This window comes from Peromyscus californicus, unplaced genomic scaffold (genome assembly GCF_007827085.1).
Source record: "Peromyscus californicus insignis strain IS unplaced genomic scaffold, ASM782708v3 Scaffold_16__1_contigs__length_79575227, whole genome shotgun sequence".
Lineage (NCBI taxonomy): Eukaryota > Metazoa > Chordata > Mammalia > Rodentia > Cricetidae > Peromyscus > Peromyscus californicus.
Window position 1 is genome coordinate 12,814,017 of NW_026294458.1, and position 20,732 is coordinate 12,834,748.

The 20,732-nt window shown below is 40.5% G+C and overlaps 1 protein-coding gene across 2 annotated transcripts in view; it reads left to right on the plus strand.

The window, feature by feature from the left end:
• Nucleotides 1-16,955, plus strand: part of Ccdc14 (coiled-coil domain containing 14) — a 31,300-nt gene extending 14,345 nt beyond the window's left edge. For both annotated transcript variants that reach the window (XM_052740429.1, XM_052740430.1), the window contains 5 exons: nucleotides 949-1,090; nucleotides 7,046-7,116; nucleotides 13,398-13,616; nucleotides 13,697-13,829; nucleotides 15,238-16,955. In XM_052740429.1, coding sequence (XP_052596389.1) covers nucleotides 949-1,090; nucleotides 7,046-7,116; nucleotides 13,398-13,616; nucleotides 13,697-13,829; nucleotides 15,238-16,204 — 1,532 coding nt within the window. In that variant the 3' untranslated portion in view covers nucleotides 16,205-16,955. The remainder of the gene's footprint in view (nucleotides 1-948; nucleotides 1,091-7,045; nucleotides 7,117-13,397; nucleotides 13,617-13,696; nucleotides 13,830-15,237) is intronic.
• Nucleotides 16,956-20,732: the final 3,777 nt, after the last annotated feature.

Genomic DNA, 20,732 nt, shown 5'->3' on the forward strand with positions numbered 1-20,732 from the left:
TATTCTTCCCCACTGCCTGTGTGCTGGGATCACAGGCTGCTGGGGTTCCAGGCCTTGAACCCTTCTTTCCTGTGGTCTTAACATGCATTGAAGAATGTCAAGCCTTGCAAGTGTGTATTCATTCTATTTGATGCAAACAAACTGAAAAGATCCAGTACAGAGAATCTATAGAAAGAACATTATAGTAGTCAGATGACTGTTTTTCTATTTACCAAGATGCAAATTCCCTTCCATTATTTAATTACTGTTAAACTGTTCAACAATTTCATTAATACTACTTTGTGTACTACCCATGCCACTTACTGGCCTTGTAGTTTATGTGTGTACTTTTCATCAGTGTTCAAATATTTGTGGAATTGAATACATTTTTATAACTTGATTATACTTGCAATATTATATTAAGTGGACACTTTGAAAGGAAGGATTAAGGGACCAAAAGAAAGGGTAGATCTGATACTCACTTGCTCCTCACATCTGTTGGGCATGTGTAAACAGCCACTCTGCACAGTACCAAAAGGTAGAGGTGTGCTGGGTCACAGGAGTTGTACCTTATAAAGTTAAATCATGAGATTGTATTACTGATGTTTATAGAGTGGCCAATTATAGGAAACTTGCACAGCATCATGGAATCCACCATAGATCTTTGATAAGTATCAACTAGGAGATTTGTAAATCTGTTTCCTACTTTGCTTAACTGAAAAAAAATCACTAAATATAATAATACTGTGATTTAAAATTAATCTTTCCTTACTCAATGTAATTTCTGTAGAATTGTTCTGAGTAAGAAAATAGAGAAAGCAGGATAAAGGGAAATAGAGTTTGTATACTGATATGAGTAATGAAGTTGAAATGTATAATGAGTATATATTTATCTATAAAGATTTTTAGTAATACATGCTAATAACTTGTCACTTTAAAATGCTGATTATACTAAATTGCTTTTTATAGAGGACTCGGAAGTTCAGCGATTGATAACAGAAGTAGAGGCATGCATATCTGGACTTTCAGCAGTGAGTGGCCACACAAATATAGAAGTTGAAATAGCTCTGGCCCTGCAGCCACTGCGCAGTGAGAACGCTCAGTTGCGAAGGTAAGACTTGCTCTTTGACTGTTTCTGTCTATAGGTGAAGGTGTTCCACAGCCAGAGCACAGATGCCAAGTGAAGTGGCTAGGACTTCAGAAGGAAGACAGATCACAACCTTCCCATATGTATGCCCTTCCTTTCTCATCTTCCAGAGGTTTCTACATTCATCAACCTTCCATTACTTCTGCCCACTAGGATACATTTTCTCCTACCTATTTTATTCCTGATGTCACTTGTTAGCTTATACATTGGAAGATGTAGCTGCCTCATGCAGTTTCTGTGTTAATCTAAGTTGTTTTACAGTAATGAACATCCGAGTCACAGAAAAAGTACATTGTTCCTTTCTCCAAGACCATCATGGGTCTCTGAAGGCTCCTTTTCATCCTGTCTGGGATTCCTTTTATTTCACAAATCCACTGTCTCAGTATGTTTTTTAGGGGACTGATGGGGACAGGGAGTGTGAATATAATAATCTTAAATGTCTTGGACCAGAAGTAATCATCTCACCATCCTTAACATTTTGTAGTCTAAAACCAATCAAATGCTCCCTCCTGATACAAATATGCTGGAACATGTGATCAGGGAAGAAAACCTGCTAGGGCTGAGCTGAGTGCTGATAGCCCTGCCACACTTAGACACAGGACAAAACTCACTTAAATTTCTAAGTACTTTTTTCTTTTTAGCCATATTAACTTACTGGAATTATATTCTTAATTTGTTTAAGAAAGATCAAAACCAGTGAGGCAATCTTGAAATGTAGAGGGAATCATCCATATATTATCAGTATTGTTTTAACTTTGAGTGTTTCTGTGGTGACCACTAAAGCTTATAGTCCAGGATCTGTTGATATACTTTACACTGGAGTTCGTTTTCAGATGCTTCTGTAGCTCAGCATTGTGAATGCACCTTGACAAGTGTTAACCGTGAGGATAGATGGGACTTGCAGGGACCCACACACATTTTTCAAGAAACTTAAAAGCTGTAAAGGATTCCTAGTTGGAGAGTAGTTTAAATTCATGGGTCTGTAGCCTATAGAGATGACATCTAGTGTGATTTACTTGCTTAGGATCATCACGAGATCATTTGTGGATAGAGTTGCTGCATTTAAGTGCTAATAATGCTGTCATACTGTCATCAGTCCTGTCTGAGGGGTCCGTGTAACAGTATAAATCTTTCGAAATTAAGATCAAGAATAAGTAATATGGAATGGATAGCAGTTACTCCTAACATTATTGAATGTTTGTCATGTGCTGGGCTATTGTTCTTCATATGTGCTGTCACTTGAGTCCTCCCAGTAGCTGTATGAATTATTACGCCATTTTCATTTGGAGATGAGGACACCAAGGCTCGGAAAGGTTATGTGACTTGTTCAAAGTTGTGTATTTAGGAATTGAGGGAGTCAGGACTTAACTCCAAGGTGATTTGGTTTTAGAGTCCCAGATCTTAGCTGTGGGCTTCTACAGTAACTCCGTGAGGAAGTAGAGACTAACTTAATTAAGGGTCACTCTTTAGGTATATTTTGCACAGCAAAAGAATAATACTAATAAATGCCTGTTATTTAAAAGAGTAATATCACATAATTGGTTTCTTAAGCATACCAGCACCTCGTCTGAGAATATTACCATTTTAGCATTATGGAAATGCCGTTGGCTCTCACTGCCACCCTCAGACCATTAGAATGCTGTCGCAGTTCACTATAAACCACTCGTGAAGGAGGCCTGCTCCTTCACTTGTCACCGGAGGCTTTAGTTTTTCTAAGTTATCTGGTATCTGTTTCTTTGGAATTGACCGTAGAGCCTTTTCGCTGTCTGTCCTTAGGGAGAAAAGACTGTATAACATTCTCTTGCCACTGTCAGTTACTTGACCTTTTAAAGGATAAAATTCCCGAGAAATGAAGAATTTTTTAGAGTTCCTTAGAACAGACTGAGGCTTCCAGTAGCGATGTGGGAATTTTATGCTATTTTGTAATCTTTATTTGGAAAGAATCATTCATAAATCTCATTATGAATAAAAACTAGAATGGGTAGTCTTATTTAGAAGTGATTTTCATTTTTTTTCTTTGTAGACATTTATAAACTACATGTTTTTAACTAGAAAATCATTTCCCTCCCCACCCAACCCCCACACAACTTGAAGTGTATTGCCATCTGGTGGGAAAAAGAAAAACTGCTAGGTGCCTTGCTTCCAGGGTACTTTGGGCATTTTAATGTCCAGATCATATGCGATATTTGCAACACAGTTGTCTCCATTTATTCTTCCTGTTCCCAACCCACAAGGTATCTCTAATCTGTAACTGTAGAGCCCCTAGTACATCCCAAAACATCCTGGATGGAGGTTCAGAGTAGAGTATTATCTCGTATTAAGAACCATTAGTCTAGAGAATACCTTAATATTTATTTTTTTTTTTTTTTTTTTTTTTTTTTTAAAGATTTATTTATTTATTATGTATACAGCATATATGACTGCAGGCCAGAAGAGGGCACCAGATCTCATTACAGGTGGTTGTGAGCCACCATGTGGTTGCTGGGAATTGAACTCAGGACCTCTGGAAGAGCAGTCAGTGCTCTTAACCTCTGAGCCATCTCTCCAGCCCTTAATATTTATAAGATGACTTAGAATTTATGATCACTTCCTGACTGCAGACTCAAATATAAGCGCATTAGAGTTCAGACAGAGCACAACAGTTTGAGAGCAAATGGGCAGAGTTAAGGATGCCATTAAGATGTTTGCCTTTTGTGGTTTTTTAAGACAGGGTTTCTCTGTGTAGCCCTGGCTGTCCTGGAACTTGCTCTGTAGACCAGGCTGGCCTCAAATTCCCAGAGAGACTTTACATCTTGAGTGCTGGGATTAAAGGCATGTGCTGCTGACTTGTCTTGTCTTCTTGATAGATGGTAAAATAGTACCTCCCGATGGGATCTCCTAGAGAAGAGTGCATTTGTTTGATTGTCCCCTCACACCCTTTATTTTGTAGTTAGGAGAGGTGGCGGGAGAGCCAGTGAGTTAAAATTTAGGTATACTCTGTTGTCTAGACAAACATAAGTCTAGAACATAAGAACAAGATCCAAGTTAGAAATTTGGGAATTTGAACATTTGTACAGAGCTTTGAATATGGGTCTGTCCTTGTAAGCACTGGAGAAGATGGTAGCTAAATGCAAGTAATTTGTTTTTAGACTATAACTGATGACTTCACCAAGCAGGTATAGACCATGAGCAGCACAGTACAAGGTGAATTGTGGGGTTTTACAGCCTTACAAGAAAAGAACAACAGAAAAGCAGCCATGAAAAACCCTAGGGAGGGGCAATAAGGGAAGTCACAAGAACACTAAGATACAAGCCACAGGCAGAAAAGATGACAGGAGAGACTGTATGCAACATTCAGAACAGTGGGACAGCAAGGACAGAGGTAGGTGTAGAATAGACTTCTTAAGACAGAAATCAACCCCCCAAATGAAGTGAATCTCGAACAGCGTTCCATAGTCTGTAGCTGGCTCTCTATGAGAGAGAGAAAAAGAGAGAGAGAGAGAGAGAGAGAGAGAGAGAGAGAGAGAGAGAGAGAGAGGATGAGGATGAGGATGAGAGTGCTGTGTACGGGCATACTCATGTGGAGACCAGACAAAGATGTGGAGTGCATTCCTCTATGGTTCTCTATCTTATTCCCTTAAGATAGGACCCAAGCCGGGCGGTGGTGGCACACACCTTTAATCCCAGCACTCGGGAGGCAGAGCCAGGCGGATCTCTGTGAGTTCGAGGCCAGCCTGGGCTACCAAGTGAGTTCTCTGTGGGCCCAAAGCTACACAGAGAAACCCTGTCTCGAAAAACCAAAAAAAAAAAGATAGGACCTGAAGCTGAACCAGAAGACTTTTGCTAGGCTAGCTGGCCAGTGAGCTCCTGTCTCCTGTCTTTTTCAATGTATATTAGTATTTCATCATATGGATGAACCATAACTTGGACCACATCTTAAGTTGTTTTTAGTTTCTCATCAGCTGTTTCAGTGTATATCTTGTATATATCTATAATGTTTTACATGCTTTTGCATATATATAACTATTTCTCAGAGTAAATAACCTGTAGGTAAAACTAGCTTGTCCAGGAATGGAGAGATGGCTTAGTGGTTACCAGTATTTGCTGCTCTTGCAGAAGACCCAGGTTTGATACCCAGCACCCACATGACAGTGATAACCATCTATAACTCCAGTTCCAGAGGGTCTGACACCCTCCCGTGACACCAGGCATACATGTGGTGCACAGACATGCAGGCAAAACACCCATACACATAAAATGAAATTAATTTTAAAAACCTCCTTGTCAAAGATGATATGTATTTCATAGCTTGGATATTGCCAAACTGTCATCCAAATGGTTACAATAAATTCCCACTGACTGAGAAAATTTCCTTATACTAATGAAGAGCTATTTCCTTTTATTTTATATTTTTGTGTATGTTTTTAGTGTGTGTGTGTGTGTGTGTGTGTGTGTGTGTGTGTGTGTGTGTGTGTGTATGTTCTGTATATTCATGTATATATGTACATGTGGAGGCCAGTGGTGAGTGTCATTCCACTATGTCCAGCTTCTCATGTGAGCACTAGAAATTCAAACTCAGGTCCTTTATTTCTGTAAAGCCATCCCCCATCCCCAAGCTAAGCATTTTTTAAAATGCTTATAAGTAATTTAGTTTTCTTAGATGAATTGTTTATCTACCTTTTTCCAGGACTTCAATTCTAAAACAAGCTTCAAATTGTGATGTGTTTAAACTTTATATTCTTTATTTGGTGGTTGTTGGGTTTTGAGTCTTGCTCAAGGATGCCTTCCTTAGTTAAAGATTGTTTGTATTTCCTTATAAAATTTGTGTTGTTGGATTTTGTGTTATTGGTATATTTTATGTTCTTAACTCTTTAATCTATCCAGAATTAATACTTGTGAATGGTATTTGGTAAGGGTACTATCATTTTAGATTCAGTAACTAAATCAAAGTCGTTAGTTCAGAAAGTTTCTAGTTCTGAAAAGATACTAAATACCAGAGAGTTTTTGCTTTGTCCTTCTCGGTACCTACTTAAACATTCTTGTTTGTGAAGCAGGTATGTATTGTGAAGACAGAGGTGATGCCAACACTCTCATCAAGTAGCTATTAACTTTCCATCTAATAATGAAATTACTGGAAACAGATTTATGTGTCCCAACTTTGTTAATGTATGACAAACATGAAGCAGAAATATGTCTGGTAGTTGGTACCTACAGGTGTTCTAGTTGACAGCAATGACAGCTATTTTAAAAGATAAACTACAGTAGTAAGGATACTGTATATGTGTATATATACATATATGGGTATACACACATACACACACACACACACACACACACACACACACACACACACACACACACACAAACAAATTATTTCGAAAGAGGAGATGTGAAGGTACAGATATGGCAGACAAAGGAAACAGCTGGACATGGTGGTGCATGAGTATTGTCCCAGCACTTGAAAGTAGGACAATCTGAAGTTGAAGCCATTGTGAGTTCCAGGACAGTCTTGGGGCAGGATTTATGATGTTCTGAACAATTCTGCAACTATCTGTCCTGGGTCTGTGGTGCAAATCTATAATCCCAGCTACTCAAGATACTACAGCAAGAAGGCTACAAGTTTAAGGCTAGTCTTGGAAATTTGATTGAGACTTTCTCTCTATAGATAGATAGATAGATAGATAGATAGAGATAGAGATAGATATAGATATAGATATAAAAGGCACTTGTTGGGGGCAGGGGATGCTATGTTCAAAATGGGCCCCTAAATAGTACGGTTTTCTTGTTTGTTCATTTAGATTGTGTGTTTGGTTTGAGGTTTGAGATGGACTGGTGATGATGTTTGTCTGTTTTGGTAGATTTATTTATTTTTAATAGGGTATCAGATGTGTACTGTAAAATGGGTTTAGGATTCTTATAGATCTTCATTATTTCCTTTAGACAACTAAGAATTTTGAATCAGCGCCTCAGAGAAGAAGAGAAAACTCCAAAGGCACCTGGTAACCTTGAATGTAGGTAAAAGAACTTTTAAGGATTGAAACTGAAGTCTTTGTCACGCTTGAAATGTTGGTGCAGACTTGTGCTTTCTCAATTACTTTGTCTAAGTGGGTTTTCTCTTTTTATCAACTTTAAAATTAGGAATAATTGTATTACAATTTAAGACAGTTATTGGGTATACTTGTAATCCCAGTATTCATGAGGTAAAAGGATTGCCAACAAGTTTGAGGCCAGCCTGGGCAACATATCTAGTACTACTCCAGCCAGAAGTGTATGCTGTAATGTTGTTGGTTGGGTTTTTTTTTTTTTGTTTTTTTTTTTTTTCACTCTTTATCTCTTTGCTCTTTTAAGGGGCTCAACACCCAGCTCCCAAATAAATCACATGGAGCCTTACTCATTCTTATGAATGCCTGGCCTTAGCTTGGCTTGTTTCTAGCCAGCTTTTCTAACTTAAAATTACCCCATGTATCTTTTGCCTCTGAGCTTTTATCTTTCTGTATTTCTGTATGTCTTTCTTACTTCTTACTCCATGGGTGGCTGTGTAGCTGGGTGGCTGGCCCCTGATGCCCTCTTCTCCTTCTCTCACTCTTCCATCTTCTCTCTTTCTCCTTCTGTTTATCCTCTCTGCCTGCCAGCCCTGCGTAGGCTCCTGCCTCGCTACGGCTGTTAGTTCTTTATTAGACCATCAGGTGTTTTAGACAGGCACAGTAACACAGCTTCACAGAGTTAAACAAATGCAACATAAAAGAATGCAGCACATTTTTACATCTTTAAACAAATATTCCACAGCATAAATGAATGTAACACATCTTCAACTAATATTCCACAACACAGTAAGACCCTATCTTGAGAAAACAAGTTAATGAATATGCATACATCTTAAATAACCACTTAAGTTCTCTGCTTGTTGTCTCCACTATATTTAAGATCTTCTAAAAGATATTTGGGTGCTTCCAGCCTTTCCCACGATGTGAACAACAGTGACATGAAAATCCTTGTACCAGTGTCTGTGCACATACATACGCATTTTGCAGGATAGATTTCTAATAGAATTACTGAGCCAAAGTGTATATAGAGTTGCTGTTTAGACAGATATTGTCAAATGACCCTTTTTTTTCTCTTGTTTTATTCTAAATGGGGATCTTACTGTGTTGCTCAGTCTACTCTTAGACTTCTAGGATCAATTGATCTTTCTTACTCAGTCACTGAAACTACAAGGTGGATACCAAATTGTCTTGATGGATCACAGAGCTTCGTAGAGAAAAACCAGAGTATAAGAGCAGATGAGAACTCTTTTTAATGTTCTCAGAGTTTTCCTCTTGAGTCTAATGTAAATGTGATATTACAAAGAAGTAGATTGATGCCTTAGATTTTTTCAATTTCTGAATGATAAAATATATTCAAAAAGTATCAATAAAATAGAGAAAAGTTCTTTTGCAATATATGACATAACAGAGGCATATTTTCTTTTAATGTATAATTATCTCTTACAAAGCAGGGAAAAATTTTGAGCAACCAACAGAGCAAGCACTTTTCAAAAGTGCTTAAGTTCAGAGTAACTTCTGGTAGTTCATTCTGGTTCTACTGTTAACAAGATGTGGGTAAGAGGAAGGTCAGAGGGAAGGCTGTTATAGAAGTGGGCATCAGTGGTTGCTACTCTAAGTACCTTATCTCTTCGTACTCTCTTAATCATTTACCTTAGTGGACTTCTTTGGAGAGTATTTATTACTGTATAATAATTTGTTTACTACCAGCTCCATGAGATGAGGGACCTTGTCTGTAATGCTCACTGCTGCATATCCAGATTCTAATAGTGATTCACACACAGTAAGCAGTCACTTAAGACTGCACTAGATAAACAAAATGTTGCCATATACTTTCAGGTCATTTCATTTATTCTTTGAGAATTTTGTGTATACATACAATGCATTTTCATCAAGTCCACGCTTCTGACTCCCCCAGGAAGCCTCCCAACACATCCCCTGCCCAACTTCATGTCTTCTTCTTTTTTTAAAAAAACCCACTGAGTTGAGTTAGTGTTGCCCCCAAGTGCATGGCTGTGTGGCCTTCTACCATAGCATGGCAACCTACCAATGGCATTCCCCCAACTCAACCCTCAGGATCCATCAACTAGAAATAGCTCCTCCATGAGGGGTAGGGCCCATGAGTCCCTCCCCTATTCAGGGTAGCATTTTGACTGGTTTGATCTTGTGCAGGTAACCATAGCTGCTGTGCATTTATGAGTGCAGTGGCCATGTGATGTCCAGAAGACGACCTCCACAGCACTCCTCCTCATCCTCTAGCTCCTGCAGTCTTTCTGCCCCCTCTTCCATTCCCAGAGCCTGGGGAGTGGGGTTAATGTAGATGTCGCATTTATGGCTGGCCATTCACAGTCACTTATTCCCAGCACTTTGGCCAGTTATGAGTCTCTGCATTAAGTGTTCCCCCACTGCAAAAAGAAGCTTCTCTAACCAAGGTTGAGAACAGCACAGATCTATAAGTATAAACATAAATATTTAGAGGATAGTTTGACAGTGTAACCATTTAGCAAAACAACAATAAGCAAGTTCCCACTAGGGCCTATGACCTTCCATTCATATGGTTAACAGTAAGAATTCCCTCCTGTGCAGCAGGCCGCAGATCCAATCAGAAAGTGGTTGGCTACCCCATTACAGTTCTGTACTCTTTAGTGGGCACGTCTTGCCTAGCAGGTCAGTATACCTGGAAGCAGGTAGCATACCAGGTCCAGTTGCAGGTATGACTGACTATTGGTGTCTCCTCCCCTACCCGCCCAGCCAGCCTGCAGTTTGTGCATTCTCTGGGGTTTCTCTTGTTGATTTGTAGTCTTATTCTGTTGTGATCAGATATGATTCTAGGCATTGTTTAAGTTTTCCTGTATTTGTTAAGAGTTGTTTTGCATCCTAATATATGATCTATTTTAGAGAACATTCCATGAGCTGCTGAGAAAAAAAAAGTGTTTTCTGTAGTGTTTGGATGGGATATTCTGTAGATATCTGTTAAGTCCGTTTGATCTGTGATATCATGTGACTCAGGTATTTTTGTTTAATTTTTGTTGGGATGACCTATCAATTTATGGGTGTGGGGTATTAAAATCAGCCACTGCTACTACATTGGAGTTCATCTCTGACTTTACATCAAGTTTTATGAGATTGGGTACACCTGGAATCCAGGCACATACATTTAAAATCTTAATATCCTCTTGATAGATTGTTCTCTTAATCAATATGAAGTGACATTTATTTATTTATTTATTTATTTATTTATTTATTTATTTATTTTACTAGTTTTGGTTTGAAGTCAGTTTTGCCAGGTACTAGAATAGTGACCCTTGTTTCCTAGGTGCAATTTCTTATTTGTTTATACTTTCCTCCATCCTTTTACCCTAAAGTAGTATCTGTCTTTTGTGGTGAGGTGCATTTCTGGGAGTCAGTACTTAGATGATTCCTGCCCTTTGATCCAATCTACCAGTCTTTTGATTTAGGGAGTTGGCTCCACATTGGTATTCAGGGTTATTATTGAAAGGTGTGTATTAATTACTGTATTTTGTTGTGTTTAGTTTTATTCCTTTGTTGTTTAATTATCATTCTAGCATGCTCTATTCTTTCTTGTGACCTCATAGGTAGAACTGTAGTTTTCTTCAGTCAAAGATTCTTTCAAGCATCTTCTGTAGAATTTGCTTAGTGGTCATAAATTCCTTTAGTCTATTTTTGTTTTTGTTTTTTGTTGTTGTTTTGGTTTTTTTTTTTTTTCTAGTTTTTTGAGACAGGGTTTCTCTGTGTAGCCTTGACTGTCTTAGAACTAACTCTTTAGATCAGGTTGGCCTTGAACTCACAGAGATCTACCTGCCTCTGTCTCCCAAATGCTGGATTAAAGGCGTGCACCACCACTGCCTGGTACTTTAGTCTATTTTTATCATGGAAAGTTTTTATTATTTTTTTCAATTATGACAGATAATTTTGTTGGTAAGTAATCTGTGTTGGCAAATGCTATTCTTCAGAACTTGAAATTTATCTTTCTAGGCCCTCCTGGCTTTCGATGTTTTAGTTCACAAATCTTCTGTTATTCTGATGGGCCTGCTTTTATATATGATTTCCTTTCTTGCTGATTTCACTTTGCTCTTTGCTCTGTATATTCAGTGTGTTTATTCTGTTTTCTGTTGCTGTGATAAAACACTCCCACCACAACCAGCCCAGGGGAGGAAGCTGTACTTGACCCGTGCTTCCAGGTCATGCTCCATTACTGAGAGAAAGAAGTCAAGGCAAGAACCACTGAAGGAACACTGCTTTCTGGCTCATTATTAGCTAGCTTGCTTCTGTAGCCTGAGAGTACCTGCACAGGGAATGATACTGCCCACATTGGGCTGGGTTTTCCTACATCAATTAACAATCAAGACTGTCCCTCACAGACATGTCTACAGACCAATCTGATAGACAATTGCTCAATTGAGATTCTCTGTTCAGGTGGTTCTAGGCTGTCTCAAGTTGATAATTAATGTTAATTAGGAAAGTGTTTTTATTATACTCTGACAAGAGGAGGTTGTTTCCTGGCTTTGTTCAATATTTTAAATAACCTGGTTATCTGGATCTGCATCTCTTTTCCCAATTCTGAGAAAATGTATGTTACTTCTCCAAACAATGCTGTCTATGCATTTAGAATGAGATTCTTCTCCTTTTGTGCCCATTACCTGTAGGTTTGATCTTTTCTGAGTGTCATGTGTATCTTGAAAATCCCCTGACTCAGATGCTCTGTCCTTTCCTTGTGTGTGTGTGTGTGTGTGTGTGTGTGTGTGTGTGCGCGCGCGCGTGCGTGCGCTCATGCATGTGAGTGTCCATGGAGGCCAGAAAAGGGTTTTGGGGTTGTAAGCTGCCCAATATGGGTGCTAGGAACCTAACTCCTATCTTTGAAAGCAAGCACTCTTTAATGGCTGTTTCTCCAGTCCTAAAACATGGTCATTTTAGTTCCTTGCTATAGATTTCATCTCACTCTCACCAGATGCCATTGCTGTAGGATTAGGAATTTTTGGAAGAGCTGTATTGTCTTGATTATTTGTTTGTTTGTTTGTTTGTCTGTCTGTCTGTTTCTTATGTCACAGCACTAAGATTTACACCTCTACTGTTGCTTGGTTGATTTTTTTTTAATAATCTGTATTCTTTTAGTTGAAGGATTTGCAGTGTTTAAATGGGCCTTATATGAGATAGAGGTGAGTGTGTAGTTCAGAAAATAGTTGCTCAGTCTAGAGCTCAGGGTTCCTAGCCTGCTAGAGTGAATTGCGGCACGGCTGCACAGACTTGAAAGGGGAAGAAGTTCTTGGAGCCGTCTGACCCTAGCAGGCTCCCGCGGTGCTGTGTGGGGAGAGGGAGGGTGCCATTGGTCTATGCAGCCTCCGTGTTCCTGCAGTTGTGGCAGATGTAGGAGGGGAGGTTGTCAGTCATTTCCTGGTAGTGTCCTTGGACCCCTGCACTCTACTGTGGTGTGTGTGAAGAACACTTTTCGTGCAGTTTTGACTGCTCTCTCCTGGGCTGCTCTATTCGGCGGGCAGTGAGCCCCCTGGAAAGGACTTCAGTTGAGCTCCATTCTTGTTCTTGCTGCCTGCTTCCATACAAGATCTTCCTTAGGCTGATAACAGACCTTAGCTCTGCAGGGCAAGAGCTTACTGTGTGTGTGTGTGTTATTTCTGCTGTTCTCTTTCAGCACGTTTCAGTGATGAGTCTTCTAGTCTGCCACCTTACATGGAAGTCTACCACACACTTCTATAGCTATGACAAAGAATGTGGTAGGTCTGTGGGCTGATACCTAACAGTCTACAAGGGGGAAAGTGTAAACTTAGGAACTGTGGGACAGTATGGTTCTTTTGTGTTTACATATATATTTTATGTAAATCATTATCTACATACATATTTTCCAGAAAAGTAACCAAAATTAATAGTAACTGATTCTGGTGTGACAGCTAGCATGAGGGGAGGGAGACATATCATTGAGAATTGTTTGGTGGCGTCTGTGGCATTTTTTTTTGTGTGGTTTGAGATAATTACTTTGCACATATATTATTCATTTGTTTTAAAAGGTAAAAACAATTTATGACTAGACTATCAGTTGGAGAAGAAAAACATTATGATTTATTTTTTAAAATATGTTTCGTATTCATGCAGCGTTGTTCATGCATTGTTACTGTTGAGGGAGGGAGGGAACTTAGGGGCTTTTCTTTTTCTAAAAGCAGGTATTTCTTAGGTGTGTTTAAAAACTGGGCGGCAACCGTTGGCTGTTTATCTTGCAGTGTTTTCTCTGCAGTCCTTGAATGTGTCGCTGCAGAACCAACTGCAAGAGTCCCTGAAGAGCCAGGAGTCGCTGCAGAGTAAAAATGAGGAGCTCCTAAAAGTGATAGAAGACCAGAGAGAGGAAAACAAGAAATTTACCACTCTGTTCAAAGACAAAGAGGAAGCTCTTCTTCAGAATAAGCAGCAGTTCGACATTGAGATGACGAGGGTAAAAATTGGTGTGTATTTGAGCTGTAGTTATAGCGTCTGTTTCCAGAGTGGCAAGGATGCTGAAGAGGCTTTCTGTTGTTTGCTTTAGAACTGGAGGAAGCCTTGGCCAATGAGAAGAACTCTCAATTTAAATTAGAGACTGCAGAAAAGGAAAATCAGATCCTGGGAATAACACTACGCCAGCGTGATGCTGAGGTTGCCCGACTTAGAGAACTGACCAGGTAAACTCACTTCCTGTGGGGGACCCAGGCCTTTTATTAGATGTTTTTATAAAACCACACAGACCTCCTTTCTTTCTCCTTTCTCCCCTCTTATTTTGCCTCCCCCACCCCCTTTTCTTTTAATTTCTAATGCTTTGTTCTGTTTCACTTTAGAGATTCCAGACCTGTTTCAAGGCTCTTTTAAACCATGGGGTTATAGATTATGGGTAACCAATTGGCTCCCACAAAGAACTGGATACTGTATAGTGAAATAGTTAAACTCCCAGCTCTGACACCAAAGAGATCTGACTGGACTCTCAGCTGTGCTACATTTTAGCTGAGTAATTCTCTGCACATTATTTAGCCCCTCTAAACCTCAATTATAAAGTTGAAATGAATAGAGTTGTCAGGGGACCACAAAATGATTCATGATGTACATCTAGCATGTTAAGTCCTCATGCCATATGATATTGGGTAGGGCACTTAACCTCTTTGACTTTCTGTTTTTCATTTCATCAGTGAAGTGAGAGATTTGGCCAAGGGCCCTAAAATGTCTTCATTCTTTACTCAGTCTCTACCAAAATAAATAAATCTATTTACTTTTTATACTTTTATAGAAACCTTACAAAAATCAGTTTTCTTTTGAGACATTCAGTAATCATTGAATTTTCAACTACTTTTGTTGTTTTGGCTTTTGGTTTTATTTTATTTTTATTTATTTATGGTTTTTTTTTTTTTTTTTTTTTTTTTTGGTTTTTCAAGACAAGGTTTCTCTGTGTAGCTTTGCGCCTTTCCTGGAACTCACTCTGTAGACCAGGCTGGCCTCTAACTCACAGAGATCCACCTGCCTCTGCCTCCTGAGTGCTGGGATTAAAGGCGTGCACCACCACTACCCAGCTCAACTACTTTTAAACATTTCAGAGAAATTAGTAATTATAGGCCTGAAAACCAGTAGATCTGACTGTTCCTTTAATGATCCTGGAAGCTTGTCATTCCAAATGATTCATTTTTAATTATAAGCTTTTTTGGGAAATAGATGTCTATTATATATAAATTATGTGTTATATATATAATATGCTTAGTTTTATGAATATACTTAATAACTTAATATAGAAATTCTGCTTTACTTTAGCATACCACCTACTAGGCTGATTTTTTTTTAACTCAAAGGTTCAGTTTGCAATGTTGCTCAAGAATAAAGTATTTCTCTACCTTAAGAAAAAAATTATGAGTTTTTACTTTTATGTAAGATAGATTGATATAAATCAAGATCTTTTGTTGTTTGTTATTTTAATTTTCTGTTGTCAGACCTTCCAGCACTGATTTCCATACTTGCCTTAAGTTCTTCTTTTAAAGGGTAGAAGCATTAGAGTGCGTTAAAGAATTGGGTCCAACGAGCAGTAATTACTGCACTGCATTCTCTTGGCAGAACTTTGCAGAGCAGTATGGCCAAGCTGCTCTCGGATCTCAGTGTGGACACTGCCCGCTGCAAGATGGGGAGTAACCTCACCAAGTCACTTCTGAATATTTACGATCAACAGCTTCGGCAGGACCCAGCCCCTCCTCACACTTCCATAATGAGCTACCTAAATAAGCTGGAGACAAATCACAGCTGTACACAGTCAGAGCTGCTTCAAAAGGAGGCAGGCACAGAGCCACATGGACCCTATGAAAACACGCCGCCCTCACAAGGCCCTCCACAGAGTGACAGTGAGGCAGTGGGTGGGGGGTCTGTGCCTGGAATGGCTTCTGCTGCTTCAGGAGAGGATTCTGATACAGAGTGTGCAACCATTGCTTCAGTAGAGGATGAGTGTAATGTGGACAGTACGCTTTATATTCCTTTTGCAAGACGCACTTCTACAAAGCATTCACCACTTGCTAAGAGACTGTCTCCCCAGCCAATGAGAAGTGTCGCTACAACACAGTCGGCCAGCAACAGCGCACTTGCCTCTAAAAGAGAGCACAGACTGTGTGCCCCGGTAGTGTGTTCTTCACGGAATGAAGTCGAAGCAGCACCGGGGAATCTTTCCAGAACGTCTGACACAGAGGACATGCAGCTCCTCAGGAAAATAAAGGAAGCAATTGATAAGATCCCTGCTGCTGCTGCTAATGCTGCTGCTGCTGCTGCTGCTGCTGCTACTGCTGAGCAGCACCCAAAGGAACAGGCCACACATCCTGGGCCATCAGCTTGTCACGACCTTGGTGTTCCAGTGAAGGGCAATGTCGTTGGTGATGTCAGCTTTCTAAATTCTGACTTGACGTCAGACTGGAGCATCTCCTCTTTTTCAACGTTCACATCTCATGATGAGCAGGACTTCAGAAATGGCCTGGCAGCACTGGATGCCAACATCGCTCGGCTCCAGAAGTCCTTGAGGACTGGCCTTCTGGAGAAATGAGTTTGGAAGAAAGCTGGTTGAGTGCTTTTTGTTTTTTAAGAGTAGAGCTTGGCTACATTCATAGTATATTTTAGGTGTCCTTAGAGAGAACATTTTATGCTATTAATTATGTATGAAGTAATAAATGGAATAAATTTACTGTTAGAATATTTTAACACCTGATGCTTATGAGAACACATTCTCTTAAAAAATTAGCAGTTGCTGAGAGAAGAAAGATGTAGCTAACTAAGCAAGTGTTGTAGTGTTTCACTGCTTCATGGAGAGAATCTTTATGGTAACTGCTGGGCAGTGGTGCGGGCCCCTTAAAGTGTCCTGTCTGCTTTGGAATATCTATTGTGTACATCTTAGTGATAGTGTGCTTGTACAGGGTCCTCTGGGTCACAAGCCATGCTGTTAGTGTGTCTGCTTTGGAATACCTGTTGTTTACATCTTAGTGATAGTGTGCTTTTACGGGGTCCTCTGGGTCACAAGCCATGCTGTTAGTGTGTCTGCTTTGGAATACCTGTTGTTTACATCTTAATGCTTGTACAGGGTCCTCTGGGTCACAAGCCATGCTGTTGATGACATGCATTAACGTTTCTGAGAGAGAGAAAGGTGCCAGTGTTCCCACCTCATGCAAAGCACTGTTTGGTCCAAGGAAATATAGGTGGTACCCTTAGTAGACGGTCCTTAAATCTTGGGCATTTTATTTATATTTGTCCTGAATGTACATTTTAAGACCTTTCAAAAATAAAGTCAGACTATAAGGTAATGCTCACAACCAAGTTTTACCTTAGTAATTTTGTTTTTTAGTAAGAATTATTTGGGGATGGCAGGTGTGTGTGCCCCAGCACTTAACTGCCTGCTCTGACCGCTTTCTGTGTAAAGAGAACATTCTAACTCGTAGAAGCCAAGTCTTGTGCTGTCGGTAACTTAGTACAATCGCCCGTCTGGTGGAGTTGAATTGGTACTTGGGCAGCCTCTGACATTCAAAGCATTCTGCTAGCTCCAAGATTTCCTCCTGCTGTATTTTCATAGTTCTACAATCTCTGAAGGACCCTGATAGACTATTTAATATTTCTAGACTTTATAGACTTTTTATGTATGAATGTATTAAAATGAATTGTAAAATATTTTCATAGACTTCATTAACATTTTAAATATATTTCTGATATCCATAAATTAATGTACTTATTTGGAGGTAATAGGTCACAGCTCTTCACCATCTAAGTTCAGAAACACAAGCTAATAGAAAGAAGAAAACAGTCATCTTTCTGCTCTCAGCTGTCAACGGTTACTCATAAACACAGGTAAATTCGGGGGCCGGTTGGATGACTACACAGTAAAGGTGCTTGTTGCCTAAGTCTGACAACCCAAGTTCAATCCCTGAGCCATGTGACGGTGGAAGGCGAGAGCTGAGAGTTGTCCTCCAGCCTCCATATGTGCACCATGGTAAGTCCATGCCCACACATGTGAATTCGTAGACTAATCAGTAAAAAAATGTCAGTGCTTCAGGCCTTCTGTATGGTAATTCTGGAGATACAGGAAGCAGTAACGTGTTCTCTTACTATACCCTAGCAACACTTCATTCTGTGGTCTCAGAATGCATAGGGATTTCACCTCAGCAGCAAGCAGACAGTTGGTCCTGCAGAAACTCCAGTCCAGTTCAGACACTGTCTCCCTGGAGGCAGTCAAACAGGTTGTGGTCTCAGTGCCAACAGACTGACACCAGCTTTGGGTGCTAGTCACAAGTCCACAACTGGCCGACCAGCTGTACATCAGGGTTCCTATGAAACCCTGAATAGACTTGGTAAGTGGCCTGGTTAGTTTTTGTCAATTTGACATAAACCTAGACATATCTGGTAAGGGAGAATCTTTTTTTAATGAATATTTTTATTTTATAATTAATTTAATTTTACATATCAGCCACAAATTCCCCTGTCCTCCCTCCTCCCACCCTCCCCAGCCTTCCCCCCCAATCCACCCCCCATTCCCACCTCCTCCTGGCAAGGTCTCCCCTGGGGATTCAGCCCAGCCTGGTAGATTCAGTTGAGGCAGGTCCAGTCCCCTCCTCCCTGCACCAAGGCTGAGCAAAGTGTCTCAGCATAGGCCCCAGGCTTCAAACAGTCAGCTCATGCACTAAGGACAGGTCCAGTCCCACTGCCTGGGGGCCTCCTAAACAGTTGAAGCTCATCAACTGTCTCACTTATCCAGAGGGCCTGGTCCAGTTCCATGGGGGCTTCTCAGCTATTGGTTCACAGTTCATGTGTTTCCACTAGTTTGGCTATTTGTCCCTGTGCTTTTTCCAATCATGGTCTCAATATCTCTTGCTCATATAATCCCTCCTCTCTCTCACCATTTAGACTCCTGGAGCTCCACCTGGGGTTTGGCCGTGGATCTCTGCATCTGCTTCCATCAGTCACTGGATGAGAGTTCTATCATGACAGTTAGGGCGTTCGGCCATCTGATCACCAGAGCAGGTCATCTCAGGCACTCTCTCGACCATTGCCAGTAGTCTATAGTGGAGGTATCTTTGTGGATTTCTGGGGACCTCTCTAGCACTCTGCTTCTTCCTATTCCCGTGAGGTCTTCATTTATCATGGTGTCTCTTTCCTTGTTCTCCCACTCTGTTCCTGATCCAGCTGGGACCTCCCGCTCCCCTAAACTTGCTTTCCCCTGACCCTTGCCCTCCATTACCCCCACCCCCACCCCCAGTTTGCTCATGTAGATCTCATCCATTTCTCTGTTGCAGGGCGACCCCTGTGTCTTTCTTTTCTCTTTACTAGGTAGCCTCCCTGGAGTTGTGAGTTGCAGTCTGGTTATCCTTTGCTTTACATCTAGTATCCACTTAGGAGTGAATCTTAATTGAGAAAATGCCTCCATAAGATTGGCCTGTATGCACATCTATAGGGTATTGTCTTGATTACTGATTGACATGGGAGGGCCCAGCTCACTGGGGGCAGTGCCATCCGTAGGCAAGTAGTCTTGAGTTGTATAAGAAAACAGGTTGATCAGCCAGATGGTAGTAGTGGCACATGCCTTTAATTCTAACACTTGAGAGGCAGAGGGCAGTCAGATCTCTGAGTTCAAGGCCATCCTAGTCTACAAAACAGGTTCCAGGACAGCCGGGGCTTACACAGAGAAACCTTGTCTTAAAAAACCAAAAAGAAAAGAAGGGAGGAAAAAAAAAAAGGTTGATCAAGTGCCATGGGGAGCAAGCCAGTAAGCGATATTCCTCCATGAATATTGTTTCTGCCTCTGGGTTCCTACCTTGACTTCCTGACCTGACTTCCTGAGAGCTGTAAGAGAAGATGAACTTTTCCTCCCAGCTGGCTCTGGTCGTGGTGTTTTATCATGATAGAAAGTAAGTTTGCTAGTGCAACTCACAAAACTCAAGAAAACACATTTGCAGGTTTAGTTTAAAGGCTCTACACAGCCAGAAGAAAAGGTGGATGGGACGATGTCTGTCCCCATCGACTTGGGGTATTCTGTCCTCTAGGTGTATGGACCTGTTCTTGTTCAGCTTCCTGCAAGCACATGATCCAGCTGTCTAAAAGCTCTCCCCTCCCTGTCCTTCACTGAGACGTCTTTGCAGGATTGTGATTGAAGCGTAGACAACTACGTAGAGCAGAGGTTCTCGACCTTCCTGATGCTGCAGCCCTCTAATACAGTCAGTTCCTCATGCTCTGGTGACCCCCAACCATAAAATTATTTCATTGCTACTCCATAACTGTAATTTTGTTAGTTATGAATTGTGATGTAAATATCTGTTTTCCAATGGTCTTAGGTGACTCCTATGAAAGGGTCATTTGACCCCCAAAGGGGTCACAACTCACAGGTTGGGAACCACTGACAGAGATAAATGATTGGACAAAAACCACGATCTAATGCTAATAGACCAAGCGGGGAAAACCCAGCAGACCTGTTTAAAGTCTTGCCTTCTGTACAGCATTCCTCCTCCTGGTATGACGGGCTGAAATGAGTCTTATGATCTACTATCAGAGAAAGTAGGTGAGAATTCAATATAGGGGAAAGAGTTTTCATTCTGTGATGTTTTGGGGGAAAAGTCCAGTTCTGGTCTAGTGGGAAAAGAAGTGAAAAAGAAAAAAACCAAGGTGACACCCAGGGTGTATTTCTCACTCACTTTTAAGTTAAATCCTTTTCCAGAAATCTATACTTACTACTAATAACGACAATTTATTGGTGATGAGTGTCTTAGAGGTTCTAAAGGCCTGCTTCAACCACATGGGAAGCAGGGCAGAGTTCCAAACCCTACTTTGGAAAAAAACCATGTAGCCATCTCACAACCAACCAAGTATGTAGCAACACTCCTTATGCAGTGATCATTTGGGGTGCATAGTGAGGGAATTAAGTCTTCACTGAAGTCAGAGGCCCATTTCTAAACTTACAGACATAAGACTTTCAGAATCTAAGCAGATAACCAGTTAGAATTGGATTCTATTGGCACAAACATTCTTTAGTCCTTCAAGCCCACTGGTTTCTGTTCAGACTTGCTTAAGGGTGCTGAGAATAGAGCTCACTTTACTAA